Source organism: Phaethon aethereus (genome assembly GCF_964289735.1).
Source record: "Phaethon aethereus genome assembly, chromosome: 15".
Classification (NCBI taxonomy): Eukaryota; Metazoa; Chordata; class Aves; order Phaethontiformes; family Phaethontidae; genus Phaethon; species Phaethon aethereus.
Window position 1 is genome coordinate 3,191,050 of NC_138591.1, and position 13,502 is coordinate 3,204,551.

At 57.0% G+C, this 13,502-nt stretch overlaps 2 protein-coding genes across 2 annotated transcripts; one reads left to right on the top strand and one right to left on the bottom strand.

Moving 5' to 3' along the window:
- Positions 1-1,711: 1,711 nt before the first annotated feature.
- On the bottom strand, positions 1,712-2,797 carry LOC309410317 (chemerin-like receptor 1; the record flags this gene model as incomplete). Its single annotated transcript, XM_082006696.1, has 1 exon — positions 1,712-2,797. The coding sequence occupies one exon, from the start codon at positions 2,795-2,797 to the stop codon at positions 1,712-1,714; it is 1,086 nt and encodes a 361-aa protein (XP_081862822.1).
- Positions 2,798-5,912: 3,115 nt separating this feature from the next.
- SHMT1 (serine hydroxymethyltransferase 1) lies at positions 5,913-10,088 on the top strand (the record flags this gene model as incomplete). Its single annotated transcript, XM_082006898.1, has 11 exons — positions 5,913-6,014; positions 6,559-6,704; positions 6,998-7,113; positions 7,197-7,357; positions 7,518-7,599; positions 7,834-8,046; positions 8,290-8,406; positions 8,751-8,873; positions 8,992-9,108; positions 9,283-9,393; positions 9,907-10,088. 11 exons carry the CDS (start codon positions 5,913-5,915, stop codon positions 10,074-10,076), a joined length of 1,458 nt encoding a protein of 485 aa, XP_081863024.1. The 3' UTR covers positions 10,077-10,088.
- Between the last annotated feature and the right edge of the window lie 3,414 nt (positions 10,089-13,502).

Sequence of the window (13,502 nt, forward strand, 5' to 3'; positions counted from 1 at the left end):
GCTTGTTCAGCTTCCTAGGGTGGGGTGGGAATGACAAGTACCTCAATGCTGCAGTTCCCTTTTACATGACCAACATTTTTTACTTATGAAAATTAAAAGCTTTTCAGAGGCTGATCAAGCCTGGGAAGAAAACCCCCACCATCTTCATCCTGAGCAGTTTGCAAATGTGAAACTTGACCCAGCTCAGCCACGCTTACTCTTCTTTCTTCTCCAAACCAATGGTTTTCAAATGTACCAAAAGGTCTGAAAACCAACGGTAAGCCAGAACTGTGAGTTGGCATCAGATTCACGTGGACAGAGTGCCCTGGGCAACTCCTCACACCCAGGTCGAGTCCTGTCTACTTCAGTTATGAGAGTTGGTGCTAATGCCAGCGGTTTCCAAATTCTGAAAATTTAATCTTTTTATCTAGTTGTTCTATTACCAAAGATGAGGATGCTCAGTCAGGTTGGATCAACAAGTGTTTTGTCACGCAGGCAACAAAACAGGCTGGGTACATTTTACTTAAGTTTAATGGGGTTTAATATTCATTCACCAATAGTACAAAATGTCAGATCTTCGCTATTTAAGGGCCAGAAACATTTGAAAGACACACAAAGACAAGCATTGCTCAGAAATAGCTACGCTGTACATCATACCTGAGTAACTGGAGCACAACCAATAATTTGTCCTGCCACACATCTAGGGAGAGAAAAGATGAGTGTCTTACTAGCTAGTCCATACCCTACAAAAATTTAATTTTTGTACGAAAAATGGCTTGCTTTTGTAAGCCACTTCATTTAACCCTAATTCTTTAAAAGATGCCTGTGTAGGAGTGCCTCTGGATGGATCCCACTGCATGTTCAAGCGGCTTTTTAAAAATTATTTTCTTCTTAAGCTTTAGCAGCCCATACGTCACACTGGAATGATACATGGAAAAGGATCTTTGTATTTTCTGTACTGATTAACTTACAAGGGACTTATGGAATAGCTCTCCCCTCTTTCCTCTTCTCCTCTGGACAGCCGAAATGACAGCGCAGCCATACACCTCTGACGCAGCCCTACACCTCTGGCACACCATACACCGCCGGTGCAGCTGCACCTGATTTTGTCCCCTGGTGGAACCTCAGCAAAGATGAGCTGCCAGGAAAGTCTGGCGAGGGCAGGGAACAAAATCTCTCAGTAGCTGGCCCTGTGCAAATGCATTGCAAGCAGGTGAACCCAACAGAGATGCAAACAGGATTTGTCCCCGACTGCCTCCTCCAGGCGCATACAAGGTGACCCTGGGCTGGGCTAGGCAGCAGCTAGCTGCCTGGAGCCCCAGGAGGAGAGGAAATTAAAGGCAGCTCTGCCAGCGGAGTCCCAAAGTCAGCAAACTTTATAAAACTCAGGCTGTGGTTGCCTTCTTGGCACGGCCAGCCAGGGAGACATTTTGCCAGTTATGATGGACCATAGGGGATGGAAAAGGTACAGGGAAACAAGGCAGCCAAGGAAGAGGCACACGGAGTAAAATGCTGCTGCTTGGACCCACCCTGCCACAGCTGCAGAGATTTGTTTAATTTCCATAGTGTATGAAGTCATAGTAGGTTTGAGATACCTCCAAAACATCAAATCACACTTCGTTAGCATGCACGGCCCTTTGCAGCCCCCAGTTCTGCGATCCCAGCTCTGAAATTGCAAAGAAAAGAACTGCCGCCTCCAACGGTGCCAGCAATGCAGCACACCGGCACCCGCTCAGACTCTTGGGACCTCCGCTTCCGAAGCAGACCTGGACTTTCGGCGGCTGGTCAGACTGCCCAGGACCGACTCCTCACTGAAGGCCCCTTCAAAGGTCGACAGGATGGATTGGCGAAACTTCTCCTTGAAGTCAGGCCCCACAAATACGTACAGGATGGGGTTGATGCAGCTGTTGAAGAAAGCAAGGCTGGAAACCAAGGGGATCCCTATGTAAAGGGCCATTTTCATCTCGTGACTGGAAGAGTTTTTGGATATTTCCAGCAAGGAGAAGACGTGATAGGGGAAATAACAGAGGAAAAAGGAGACTGTGACAGCAATGATAATTCTGTACGGCTTCGCAGAGTTGGCTAACTGCCGCCTTTTCAGCTTGAGAGCGACGATGCTGTAGCAGATGAGAATCACCAAAAAAGGGATGAGGAACCCACATAAGAATCGTGTTATGATCATTGCTTTATGCCGCATCCTCCACAGCCTCCGCGTTGCCTCGGATGTGTAATCATCGGACAGTGCAAAATTATTATAGCAGCTGGTGATGTTCCTGGAACTGACCACGGTGTCCCGAAAGACGAGGTATGGGGAGCTGAGGAGGAGAGCCAGGACCCACGTCCCCAGCGCGATCCTGACTGCCAGCTCTGGACTCCTGCGGTTGTGAGACCAGACGGGAAAGGCCACAGAGACGCAGCGGTCCATGCTGATGACCGTCAGGAGGAATACACTGGCGAACATGTTGAGGAACGCGATGGTGCTGTTCAGCTTGCACAGGAGCTTCCCAAACGGCCAGTGGAAGCCCAGGGCGGTGTAGGCGATGCTGAGGGGTAGAAAAAAGGTGAAGATGAAGTCAGCAACGGCCAGGTTGAGGAACCAGATGGAGTTCACCGTTTTCTTCATCTTGAAGCCTGCAATCCAGATGACAAGGCCGTTCCCTGTCACCCCCAGCAAACAGGCGATGCTGTACACCACCATGGAGAGGATGTGCATGCTCTTCTGGAGGCCAGAGTAGTAGTCGTAGGCAGTGGCGTTCTCAGACTGCACAGTGGGGGAACTGGCAGAGAAGGGTGAAGGGGAAGAAGAGACACTCTCCATCATCAGCAAGCCGGAGTCCTGAAATCATAACAGCACACACCACTATTATCTGCAGCTCCTGCACCTCAAGGGAGGTGAAAAACTTTGTTAGCAACTGTACACAAAACGTATATGCAAAGCCAGATTATATGACTTAATATATAATTAATATAAAGTCTTTCTCCATATCATCTGCATCTGCATGTCACAGAAACCACCATGACCGGAGAAACCGACCCAGGTTTTGCTGTTGGTCTTGGTGCTGTCAGAATACCATCTCCATAAACGGCCTACAACAGCAATCCGACATGGGCCAGCCGCAGAACCGAATCCCTCAGCTGTGACAAGTCCTGTATGGATGACTGACAACAAATTAAGGTAGCAAAAAACATCTAGACTGATAAAGATTAAGTTATAAGAGTGTTCCTTCAACATGTACCTTCCAGGGAGATGCAGTCTAGTAGGCAGAACGGTACCCACGGTGTATTCTGGTGGAACCGTCGGCCCTTCAGCCGCAAACCACCCTCCTGCCAGCCCACGATTCTCCTCACCCCTCCGGCTCACCCAGCACCCGCCCCGGCAGATGCCAGCAGGACTCAGCGCCGCACTGCCGTGCTCCTTCGCCGGCCTGCCCGCAGCGGGTGGTCTCGCCTCCTGGTCGACTCCCCTTTGAGACGCTGCTCCTTTCTGGAGAGTGATTCACGCTGCCTCATTCCATTTTCCCATGGCTTGGGGTCACGAGGAATTTAGTAGGATCCCTTATTCCCTCATCTTGTTCCTCAATTTGTGGTGTGCTGATTTAACCCCTGAAGCCCCGGTGGTCACAGGCTCCCTTGGGACACTGGGCCAAGCCCAGCCCACCATCTTGGACTGGAAGCAACAAAAAAACGTGGCCCCTCTCCTGCCTGTGACTCTCAGCCCAAGGCAGCTGCCTTCCCCCCAAGCACTGGGCTGCCCCACCAGGCACCGGGGCTGCCCCGCTGCGGTTTTGGGGGGACAGATGGGGCAGGCTCCGCTCCCCACAGCAGCGGTGCCACGCCGGGTGCTGCCAACCCTGGCACGCCTGCTCGCCTTGAGACATGGCTTTGGCCCGCAGCCCGGCCGGGCGGCCTCGCCGAGCGGCTGGAAGTGCTCCCTGCCTGGTGCAGGGTGGTGGGGTCTCCCCTCCTCTGGCTTATGGGGGAGGCGCGAGGCGCCCCCGAATCGCTGGGAACACCCCAGGGCTGGGGGAGAGGCGCCGGGCCTGCGCGGTGACGGCAGAGGGGTGACGGCAGAGGAGGAGTGACAGCAGGGGGGAGTGACGGCGGGGGAAGGGGGTGACGGCAGAGGGGTGACGGCGGCGGAGCCCCACCCCTCCGGCCCCGGCCAAGGTCACCCTCGCCCCGGCCGCCACGTGCTGGCAGCGCCGCTAACCCCGCCTCGGCGCGGGCCAATAGGACGCGGGGAGGTGGAGGAGGGCGGCGCTGATTGGCCCATACACTTCCGGTCCTCCCCGCCGCCGGCCTACCGGGGCGGAGCGAGGCGTTGATTGGTCGAGGCGCGGAGGGGCGTGTCTGAGCGGTCTAACCTAGACGCGCGGGCTCCCGCGCGGCGGCGGAGCGGCATCGGGATCGGGATCGGGATCGGGATCGGGATCGGGATCGGGATCGGGATCCGGTGCGGCACTGCGGGCGGGGAGGGGCCGTGCGGGGGCAGGGCACGGCGCTGCGGGGTGGGAGGCGGGCAGGCAGCGCTGTTCCCCACCCCCCGCGTCAGGGCAGCGGGGCAGCGACAGCATCTCAGGGATGCGGGAGGTGATGGAGCCGGGATACGGGGGGTGCGAAGCCAAGTGGGGATGGAGCCTCAGGGCTGGGGTTCAGCCCTGCAGCAGGTGAATGGCCAGGGCTGGGCTGGCGTCCTGCCACGAGGGTGGAAATGGGGAGTCATCCTGGATGGGGAGGGGGGAAGCTCTGTTCCCCCCGAGCTTTCTGCAGGTCCGGGAGAGCATTGGATGTGAATGCCGCTGTGACCTGTGCTGGAGCGACATGCTGGACCCGGCTGTCCTGCTCAAAGCCAGAGCGTTGCAACCTGCCCTTTCCCTCACAGCCTTTTTCCCATCCCAGTCCCGCTTTTCTGACAGTGGGGATTCCCTCCCTGCCAGTGAAGCCCTGGGCTCAGAGAGGAGGGCAGCCGAGCATCCCTGCCCAGCAAAGGCAGCGCGCAGCAGGCCCGCACTGGACTGACATCAGCAGCTTGGCACAAGCAAACTAAACGCAATTGCTTAATAACCTGCTCACAGCCCTTCGCTGGCCTTGCAGGGTTAATGGGTAAAAAGATGGATTGTTTGCAGCCAAGACAGAAGCTGATCTGTCACGCCTGCCCAGGAGCTTGTGCTCTGCATTATAATGCTAGCAGCAGTCATACCGATGGGGCTGGAGGGCTGCCGCCAGGCTTGGGCATCACGCGCGCCGCAGAGTCCAGCTGAGACAGCGCTGTTGCCTCTTGGGGCCCATCTCCATGAGCTGTGCTTGCTTCAGCTAGGGCCTGGGGCAGGACTCTGACCTGCTGGGGGTTTGCCCTCACAGCCCTTTCACACAAGGGAAAGTGGATGAGAGGTTTAAACATGCTGGGGAATGCAACGTGCGTTGAAATTGAGGTCTGTGAATATGAGCATCTCACTGCGCTTGAAATTGAACAGCAGTTTTAATAAGATACCCTTGTGTCTCTGAAGGCATTTGCTAGCATTTCCTAGAAGCATGAAGACTCATGGATATACAGGAGCAAGAGGGAAAGGCATTGCTCGTGTTGCTGATACGGTTTGGTCCATGCACAGCTTCACCACGTCCCCAAGCGTCTGGCCAGGCGCTGCAGAGCTGGGTGGGGGGAGCCCAGGCACAGCAGCGATGGGAGAGTATCAGAAATGATCAAAGCACTAGAATTAATGAACTGGTCTTAAATCAGTGAGAGAATCCTGAGAGCACTTGGTGTTTTCCTCTCCCAGAGGGCCCCAGCCCATGGCTGGTCCCTCTGTGTTTCCAGGGAAGACGCAGGATGGGAGCAGGCAGCACGCAGGGATGCAGCGCCGAGGCACCCAGCCCCGCTGCCATCCCACGAAGTCCCCTCTCCGCAGGCAGGTGACCTCGGACCCAGCAGGAAGATGGCAAACTCAATGCAGGGCAATGGGGGCCTCCCCAGTGCAGAGCTCTGGGCCTCCCACAACAGGATGGTAATGGAGCCGCTCGACAGCAACGACCCAGAGGTGAGAGGCCCTTCCCGGCCCCTGCCCAGCAGCCGCTTCATTCATCCCTCAGGCAGCCACGGGGATGCTGACTTCCTCGAGCCAGAGATGTGGCAGGGAGACGGTCCAATGCTAAGCTGGTGGGACCCATCCACCCTTTGTGCCCTCTCTGCCTGCAGCAGGAGGTGGAGAGGGAGGTGCCTGTAACACGGTTATAACTTTGCATCTATTGCTCATACCCCTCTGCTTGAACCTGTAATGCCCACACCAGAGCAGCCGGCCCACCAGCCCACGTGGCAGTTGCCCTTGACTCTCTAGCCCAAATGACAGCTGAATTATCTGGCAGCTTCCAGATAGGTAGAAACCCAAAACATGGCCTGTGACTGGATATATGAACTGTTTGGGATCAGCTGTGCTGAGAAGGGATCTCGTCTCCCTTCTCCAGTACCTTTCCAGGCTACTCTCCATGCCCTGTCCCCTCTGAGGGTGCATCCCCTATGGTGGAGCATCCAAGTCTCTGTGCAGAGCTGGCACGGGTTGAAGCTGTTTCTCTCCCCTCCCAAAGGTATACAGCATCATCAAGAAGGAGAAGCAGCGACAGAGGCTGGGGCTGGAGTTAATTGCATCAGAGAACTTTGCGAGCCGAGCAGTCCTGGAGGCCCTGGGATCCTGCATGAACAACAAATACTCCGAGGGCTACCCAGGACAGAGGTACAGGGCTGGCGCAGAGTCCCACCCAACCCAAACCCTCGCAGGGCAGGAGAGGAAGCACCCACGCTGCCAGACCTCACCTCTGGAGAGGGAGCAACGTCCTTGCGCTGGCAGCCAAGCTCCTCCAGGGCAGGATCTGACCCTCTCGGCTTCTGTCCTTGGCCACGCATGAGACAATCTCAGCAGGGTCACGTCGGCTGCAGCTGCTCTCCTGGTGGCTGCCACATCACCCCAGTTCTCCACGGCTTGGTCACAGGATTTGGTTTAACCCCTGCCTTGGCCTTTACTGGCAGGTACTATGGTGGGACGGAGTTTGTAGACGAGCTGGAAAGGCTGTGCCAGAAGCGAGCCCTGCAGGCGTACCGGCTCGACCCTCAGAAGTGGGGTGTCAATGTCCAGCCTTACTCAGGTAACTGGGCACTCGGGAGAGCCAGGCTGGCTGCACCGGCACACCCCGGCACCCATAACCGGCCTGGTGTGCTCTCGCTGCAGGGTCACCTGCAAACTTTGCGGTGTATACGGCCCTGGTGGAGCCCCACGGCAGGATCATGGGGCTGGACCTGCCCGACGGGGGCCACCTCACCCACGGGTTCATGACAGACAAGAAGAAGATCTCTGCCACTTCTGTCTTCTTCGAGTCCATGCCCTACAAGGTACAGAGAGCTGCTCCAGCGGGAGCCAGGATGCGGTCATCAGAAGTGTTGGTGCCTCTTAAAAGTACAAGTGTCAGGCTCCCGGCACCTCCTGCAGGATGGTGCTGTGGCCAATCTTCACCCATACCAAGGTGGCTGAACCCTCCTCTTCCTCTCTCAGGTCAACCCCAAGACTGGTTACATCGACTATGACCGTCTGGAGGAGAACGCCCGTCTCTTCCATCCCAAGCTGATCATAGCAGGTAAGGATCAAACCCTTACCAACCTCCCTGGTGACACACCCTGGCTGGGGGTGGCTCCCCAAAGCCAGTAACACCCTGGCGAGCTCATGGTTATTGCAGTGCCAGGAGGAGACCTCTAACACATCCATGCTGGCAGGAGCTTGTGTGCTGTCCCCAATGTAGGGCTGGACCTGGAGCTGTCCCAAGGTCCTCGAGCATCTGCTCCTGTCCCCTCCACATCCTGTCTTCCTGCAGGTGTGAGCTGCTACTCGCGCAACCTGGACTACGCCCGCATGCGCAAGATCGCCGACGCCAACGGTGCCTATCTCATGGCCGACATGGCCCACATCAGCGGGCTGGTGGCTGCTGGCGTGGTGCCTTCCCCTTTTGACCACTGTGATGTCGTCTCCACCACGACCCACAAGACCTTGAGGGGCTGCAGGGCCGGCATGATCTTCTACCGCAAAGGTGCCTGACCTGGCCAGGGAGCCAGGAGAAGCGCTCCCCCCAGGCTGGGGAGGCTGCAAGTTAAAGCTCCTTCCTGCTCTGGCTGGGAAGGAGGGAGGGCAGGAAGGTCCGGGGCCTCCTGGGAGCATCTGAGGAGCTTCCCAGGGCCAACCACGGCCCAGATTTGAAGAGGAACAACCACAATCCTTGAGTGGCCAGGAGGTGAAAGCAGCTCGTGAGTGACCCTGCCCTCCCCTCCCACAGGCACCCGCAGTGTGGACCCCAAAACAGGCAAGGAAACACTCTACAACCTGGAGAGCCTCATCAACCAAGCAGTCTTCCCCGGGCTGCAGGGAGGCCCACACAACCACGCCATCGCAGGTACGCACCCTGGCTGCCAGCTCTGGGAATTGGAGATGGCAAAGATGTCCTGGCTGGGCTCTCACCCCCAGCAGCAGCGCGGGTGGCTCCAGCTGCCCCGAGGGGCTCGCAGCCTGGAGAGAATGCGGCAAGGTGCAGCCAGCTTCATCCATCATTGCCCGAGGAGCAACTGGGCAGCAATCCTGCCTTTTGGCTCGTGGCAATATCACCAGCCTGGTTAGGGGAAGGGACTGTCCATCAGTTTGCTTAGCTTCCACAATGACTTCTGCTGGCAGTGCCACACGTCCCCACCACTCTCCTGGTGGGAGGCCCCAAGGACTCACCTGGTCTGCCTTCCTCCCCAGGGATCGCCGTCGCGCTGCAGCAGGCCATGACGCCCGAGTTCAAGGCCTACCAGCAGCAGGTGGTTGCGAACTGCAAGGCGCTCTCAGCGGCGCTGATGGAGCTGGGCTACGACATCGTCACGGGTGAGGACAGGTCTCAGCATCAGCCCTGGTGCAAGCCCAAGCCTTTTTTGCTGCAGTCTCGCGTGGGAGCAGCGTTTACCCCGATCCCACGTCCCCCACCAAACCCCTCTCTTTGCAGGGGGCTCTGACAACCACCTGATTCTGCTGGACCTGCGCAGCAGAGGCACAGACGGCGGCCGGGCTGAGAGGGTGCTGGAGATTTGCTCTATTGCCTGCAACAAGAACACGTGCCCTGGTGAGGGATCCTTGCAAGCTCTGCCATGTTGCTGGGGATGTCCCGTGGTCTGTGCAGAGCTTCCTGCAGGGCTCCCAGCTCCCAGTCCACCCTAGACACTGGGAACCAGGCTGAAATCCCGTGCATGGTGATTTCGGTACCGGCTTTGGTCACGCATGACATGTTCTGGTGCAGGCGATGTCAGCGCCCTGCGCCCCAGTGGCCTACGATTCGGGACACCAGCTCTCACCTCCCGTGGCTTCCGGCAGGATGACTTCCGAATGGTGGCTAAGTACATCCACAGAGGTGAGGCCAGGCCCAGGCTCATGGGTGGGGACACACGGGGCCGAGTCTCATCTCCAGCAGCTCCTGCAGATGAGGAGGCACCGACTGAGCCAAGCTGGGTGGCTTCCCCACCAACTGGCAAGAGAGCACACACACAAGTGAGGAGTAACTGTCCCCCCTGCACATCTGGATGTGGGAGAAGACATCTGGCCACAGCTGGGACCACCCAAGCCCTCCCCACTGCATAGGCAACGGGCTGAAAGCCTGCGCCTTTCGCAGTGTTGTTCCAGCAGCCCTCGGGGGTCCCATGCTGGTTTCCCGGGGCAGCAAGTCCCTTGCAGCCCTGTTCCTATTCTCCCACCTCTCTCGGGGAGCAGCCGCAGCCCAGCTGCGGGGTCTGCAGGGCTGAGCCCGCAGCCCAGCCTCGCGAGCTCCCTGCAGCAGGGCTGGGAGAGCTGCGGGATGCAGGAGCCGGCCACTGAGTGCAGGCAGGGGTTGCGGCTGGGAGGGCTGACACATCTCCCACCCCGGCAGGGATCGAGCTGACGCTGCGTGTGCAGAAGGACCTGAGCCCCAAGGCCACGTTGAAGGAATTCAAGGAGAAACTGGAGGAGGAGAAATACCAAGGGGAGCTGAAGGCACTGAAGGAAGAGGTGGAAGCCTTTGCAGCGACCTTCCCGCTCCCAGGGCTGCCTGTCCTGTAAGGGGAGGCACACGCGCCCGTTCCTGGAGCCATGGAACTACCCAGGACGGCGGCACACTCGCACCCCCAGCCCGAGACAAACGCCCCAGTGCCTTCTCCCAGCACCTCCTTGCTGGCAGGGGCTGTGCTGCAGCAGCGGCAACTTGTTTGGCTCTTCACCTCTCCCCTCCCACCTAGGGCACAGGACCCCCCTGAACACAGCCCCCCCACAAAGAAACCAGCCCTTTCACCGCTCTGGGTTGCACCAGGTAACCCTCAGTCTCACAGCCAAGCTCAGTCCAGTGCTTGCTGGCTGTGGGAGCAGCAGATGAGGTTTAGGCAGGCCTGCCCACGTCCACCCAGACACCCCTGCCCACAGCAGCCGGGAGGGACGGGGGGTCCACCTCTGCAGGAGCCCCACGCCCGCAGCCAGGCGTGCTGCGCTCAGCTGTGCGAGGGACTTCGCCGCTGTAAAAGACTCCCTGGTTTCAGTCTTCACCTTGTGTGCCTTCCAGCCTTCGCAGGCCTTGGCAAGGCCAAGCCTTGTCCCAAACCCACCAGAACAGCCCTCCCGGGATCGCTATCCCATCCCAGCCCGTGTCTCCGGTATTTTCTCAGACCTCAGAACACAAAGCTTAGGTAGAACCATTTTTTAATAAGCACGGTAAAATTAAGAATTTAACCACAATGTATGACAAAAATTATAAGCTTTAAAAAATACAACCAATTTTTTTTTGTATTTCAAAAATATCTGAACCCAAATAAATAATTTTTTTTTTAAAAGTACATTTCTCGGACTAGTCATTTGGTGTTAACATCTGTTAAACTCTTGTGCAGTAACACAGCACGACACTAAGACATGCTTCTTGGATTTCTCCCGGTCACACTCGCTCTAACTACTGACGCAAGCATTCGGCACGCACAGGCACACACACGTAACTCAACATGCAGTAAAAGGATACAGTGCTTTAAAATAAGATGAGAATTCATCACAGCCTCCTCGCAGCCCTAGAGGCAGCTCTCAGCCCAGCCCCATCCCCATGCCGGCAGAGAGGCGACCAGCGGGACCAGGTACCCTGTGTTTCTGCTTTCCAGTTAAAACGCGTCTCGGGGGCCAGCATGTGGTGGGTTTGTGGCCCCTCGACACCGGGGTACAGTCTGTTGCTCTGACATTGTGCTGCTAGGGCACCGCGTGGAGCAGGCACTCTCCTTCAGCCCGAGCAAGCTCGCCAAATTTCCCATCGCACCTTTTTACAGGAGCCTTTCCAAAGCGTTGCCCCAAGACCTGGGTCCTGCACAGCTCTCCATGACGCCGAGTCTGCAGCGCAGGCAGTCACCCACCACCAGACCGGGCGGGCTCAGGACCCCCCACACTCGATAAAAACCAAAGAACTGGCCTAGGGGCAAGGAGTCATCAGCTCTCACCCCTCAAGCGCCTCTCCCACCCCTTACAAAATGGCAAATATTGCTAGAATATAGGCAGTATATATCCCTTGTCAAGGCAAGGCAGCTTTGGAGCTGCTTAGAAGTGATTGCTACTGGATGAAAGTAAATCCGAGCACTATTCTCTGAGAAATGAAACCTGTGTAGGGTTAGTATCGCCTACTACTATGGCTGAGCCTCCTCAGGGTGGGATCTGAAAGCTGCGGGCTAGTGTAGAGTAGAGCCGGGGCTGGCAGTTGGAGTCTCCCAACACAGGAAAGCAGAGGAGTAAGAAAGGGAAGCCCTGCCCTCCCAGCCAGGCAGCAGAAGGCCAGGGGAGACTTTTGCTCTGATGAATTCTCGCTCAGGCTTAAAGCCTCCTCTCCCCGACAGCCAGCAGAGAGAGGAGGGAGCCGGAGCCGGCTGTGCGGGAGGCGGGGGCATGCTGGCAGCACTCACGGAAGCAGGCAACAGCCATGCACGGCACCGCTGGCTCTGGCGGCTGGAGGGTTGGTGCAGGAGGGTTGGTGAGTATTGCACTGCGGCTGCGAGGAACCGGCCCTGCTCATGGTGGAAGGATGGCTGGACAGCAGCGGGTGGTGCAAGACGATGAACACACGTGCCAAGATTCATCGCGGGAGCTTTTAGCGCGAAGATCGTAACCTGTTACAAGCCTGCTAATATCAGAAACTAGTGAGGTAACACAGTGAAGATGAGGAAAAAGTCTTAAAGTGCCGATATAGGGATCTTTACTGTACAAGAGCAGAAGGTCAGACAGAGAAATTTCTGAGCAAAGAGGAATTCAGCTCCCGACCCACCAGCTGCACTCGGGCTCTGCCCGATTTCTGCCGCTGCTACGGGTGCCACAAGCCGCGAGGGCAGGCTGGGCTCCGGCTGTGCTGAGCTGCCACAGCCCAATGTAACTCCCCCTCTCCCTGGGTCCGAGCTCAGAGGTTACCCTGCCGTGAGCCAGCTTTAGGAGGACAAGGGCTCCAAGGCCTGTTTCCCCACAGCTCCTGCTTAATAGCAGAGCTGCAGATTGCACAGAGCTCCCCTGGAAAGGCAAAGAAAGCCCTCGGGGCATCCTCCTAAAGCAGAGCTGCTTTGTGGCAGAGACACGAAGCAGGTCAGGCAGGTGGTAGTGCAAGTATTGCTCAACACGGCCTTGAGTACCAGATACTACAGATTGGATAGAGGGACGACAGCGGTGAGTTATTTATCCATTTATGAGCGCAGCTGAACACCACAGGTAGAGACCACTGTGACTGAGATCAGCCAACACTAATCGTTGATCCCGCTCTGCGCTGTCGGCCTGGAGGAAGACATAAGTGAGTCAGCAGGAAAAAAGTTCATCCCTCCCTCCTCAAACCCAAATAACGTCAGGTTCGTTTTCCAGCAGGAAACAAGCTCCGGTGAGGAGCCCTTCTCCAGAGCTGTGGGTTGGGCAGGACATGGAGCTTGGGTCTGCCCGGTGTCACCTGCATCACTCATTTCCTGAGACGCCTCTTCCCCCAAGGAATCTTGCCTCAGCTTCAGTGTGGAAGCTGTCCAGGTACACACGAGTCAACAAGGGGACACCCCAAGTCACTTCAGAAAACAGGCGCTTTCGATGGACACAGAAGCCTTTCACCAGCAGACCAAGTTCACACATGACAGGAGGGCACAGTTAGGAAAGGAAAAGGCCTTTAGACATCCTTTGAAGGTGTGCAGCCCCGCGCACAGGCACGCCGCTCACCTTCAGCAAAGGTGACGCTATCCTGCTTCACAATTGCGACCTGAAAACACCATCACAAGCAACTCCTGACCTCAGAAATCCCTCCAGAGTACCACGAGCTCAGCTTGCCTGGCTGAGCTGGCCTCCCCATTAGCCACCAGAAACAACACCATCATTTAAAATACTCTTCCTGCCCTGTTGGTTTATACCTCCCGCACTACCCCAGAGAGCTCTGGGCGAGAGAAAGAGGTGGCAGCGGTACTGAAGCGTGGATGCTGGTGCCAGACAAGAGCCTCCCCAGGGAGCCTCCTT